Below are 2,519 nucleotides of genomic sequence, written 5' to 3' on the forward strand. Positions count from 1 at the left end.
GATGGCTGGATGATGGCTGGATGATGGATGGCTGGATGATGGGTGGATGATGGATGGATGGATGGATGGATGATGATGGATGATGGATGGATGATGGATGAATGATGGATGGATGGATGATGGATGGCTGGATGATGGGTGGATGATGGATGGATGGATGATGATGGATGATGATGGATGATGGATGAATGATGGATGGATGGATGGATGGATGATGGATGGATGAATGGATGAACAACAATGAGATTTCAACTAAACTTGTGAAAATCAAAGAGGTCAGGTCTTCACAGTGGAAACGTCATTAAAAATCCAAACGAGTCTCAAAATGTTGACGTTTACGGGACTGAACAGATAATCCACGATTAACAATTTTTACACAATCTTAGTTTGAGTTTTACGATTTGTGAAAATTTCAAAAACGAATCCTGATACGATGATGTTGAGTCATTTTTGAGTTCTTTAAACTTTTCAAAATGTTGCAAACTCTTTTTAATCCCACAAACATTTTTCTTCTGATGCAGTTTATACAACAAAACACAAGGACGTTTTGTCTTCTGTCACCGCTGTGGGACTGACAACGATGCTCAGATCTGTCCTGAAAGAAGAGTGGTCACACCCAAACTCTCATTCACTTCCCCTGTATCCATGAGAATGTTCTCTTGTCATTTCTCCTACATGAAACACTGTAGACACATAAAAATTGACGAGTGATGAACTTTTGCCACTTCAGTGTGACTTATAGTTTTAGTTTGTATGACAGTAGCTTTCTACTTTGCTGGATGTCTTTATAAGAGCGCGGTCAGGGACTTAGACATGCAGGTGTTGGTTACCAGAGGGAGTCTAATGAGCCACTGGCTTTACGTTTCTTTAACAGTCCATAAATCAAAACATAGACATTTTGTCTGCTTAGATTATTACAAAATGAAGTTCTAAATCACATAAAAACAGTTTATCATGAAATATGATATAATTTGCTGGAATGCCAGGTAGCAGCATCAGCAGCCTTCCAAACCCTTTAGGAATATTTAAGATTTGCAAATCAGATTTCGTGCTGTTCTGCTCCACTGATCTAAACGTTACAATGTTTGCAGGCAGGCATTTAAAATCAAACCAGCACAAACTCTGCTGCCTCGTGGTTTAGATCCACTGTAGGATTCAACAGACATCCTATTAATTAGCTGTAAACAATCTGTGTGAAGCGTTGTTGTGTAGGTGAATGTCTGCCTGTGTGGGATGATGGGTGAGCATGTGCTCCAGGGGTTTCGGTGTGGAACGCCGCTCACCTGCCAGATGACAAAGAAGATGAGGCCAGCACACAGAACCAAGGTGAGCATGTAGCAGAAGGCCGCGAAGGTGAATGCCATGGCTGCGTCGGTCAGCCTGATGACTGAGAAGGAGTCGTGTTGGGGGCAACCTCCTCAGTGGCTTCTTTAAGTTCCTTTATGTCTTTCTTCTGGAGGTAAATGTCAGTGTTTTTCCCTCCAGGTGCACGCTGAGTGTGTTTCGAACAGGCAAGCAGAGCACTGAGTCAAAGTGACAATCAATGATCTGCTCAGGCTGAGACTGAGCCGCTTCCACCGGCGGTCTGCCTTTGTTCAGCTGACAGCAGGACGGCGGCTGTCTCTCCGGGGTTCAGGAAGCATTCAGGAACCCGTTGTCTGCCGTCGGCTTGTCTTTTCAGCCTCTCACGAACAAAATACGTCCGTCTCCTCCTCTCCCCTGGAGCTTTCTTTAGGACAGAACCTACACATTTGTCTGTGGAGGGAAACTGTCTCTGGTTCACAGGATTTCGTGTCGATTCTCAAAACGGTTGGGATTACCGTTGACAGGGATGGCTTGAGAGGATGGTTTTATGGCTTAAAGTTCATCTGCTGCTTTGATTCCAGCACACTCCCAACAAAATGTTCATCAAAGTCCTTTAAACACTTTTAGAAACAACCAGTTAGCAGGTTCGCCTTTTATTTACAGTTTGTTTTGATGACTAAACGGTGCCTAAACTTCGAGGTATTGCTTCGTTGTCTTGACAGTCATACCCTGACAAAGCAAATTACTTGTGAGTCAGCAAAATAATATTAAGAAAACATCATCATTTACTGTAGATGAGTTTAAAATGAATGCTAAATTCTCACATGTCCAAGAGTACAGGCTGATTAGCTGACCTTAACATCGAGCAGAGGATACCCGCCATTGGTCGGAGACGGGTCAGAACTGTCCACTCTGTCCTGGTGTCTGTCAGCGTGGGTCGGCACCATGTCAGGATCGTTTGCTCCGTCTCTCATCGCTCAGGTCTCATCAAGCAAACAGAAAGAAAACACCAAAAAAATATGAAATCTCTCCGATACGCAGGTGAAACGATTCAGTTCTGGCGGGAAAATCAACAAAAAGTGGGAAGGGAGGAGGAGGTGGGGCAGCTTTAACCAGAGCCTTGAAGAGCATCTACATGTTGACACGCAGTTCTTTTCAAAACACTCCTGTGGAGAGGCGAGCCATCGCCACAGCCGTTAAGAGTCATCATTTAG

General features: G+C 43.9%; 1 protein-coding gene across 1 annotated transcript in view; it reads right to left on the reverse strand.

Annotated features, from left to right (window-relative positions):
• Positions 1-2,037, reverse strand: part of cnih2 (cornichon family AMPA receptor auxiliary protein 2) — a 20,377-nt gene extending 18,340 nt beyond the window's left edge. Inside the window, exon 1 of the mRNA XM_037687463.1 lies at positions 1,284-2,037. Within this exon, the coding sequence (XP_037543391.1) occupies positions 1,284-1,364 (81 nt within the window). The 5' untranslated portion in view covers positions 1,365-2,037. The remainder of the gene's footprint in view (positions 1-1,283) is intronic.
• Between the last annotated feature and the right edge of the window lie 482 nt (positions 2,038-2,519).

Source organism: Nematolebias whitei, chromosome 14 (genome assembly GCF_014905685.2).
Source record: "Nematolebias whitei isolate Nwh7 chromosome 14, NemWhi1, whole genome shotgun sequence".
Lineage (NCBI taxonomy): Eukaryota > Metazoa > Chordata > Actinopteri > Cyprinodontiformes > Rivulidae > Nematolebias > Nematolebias whitei.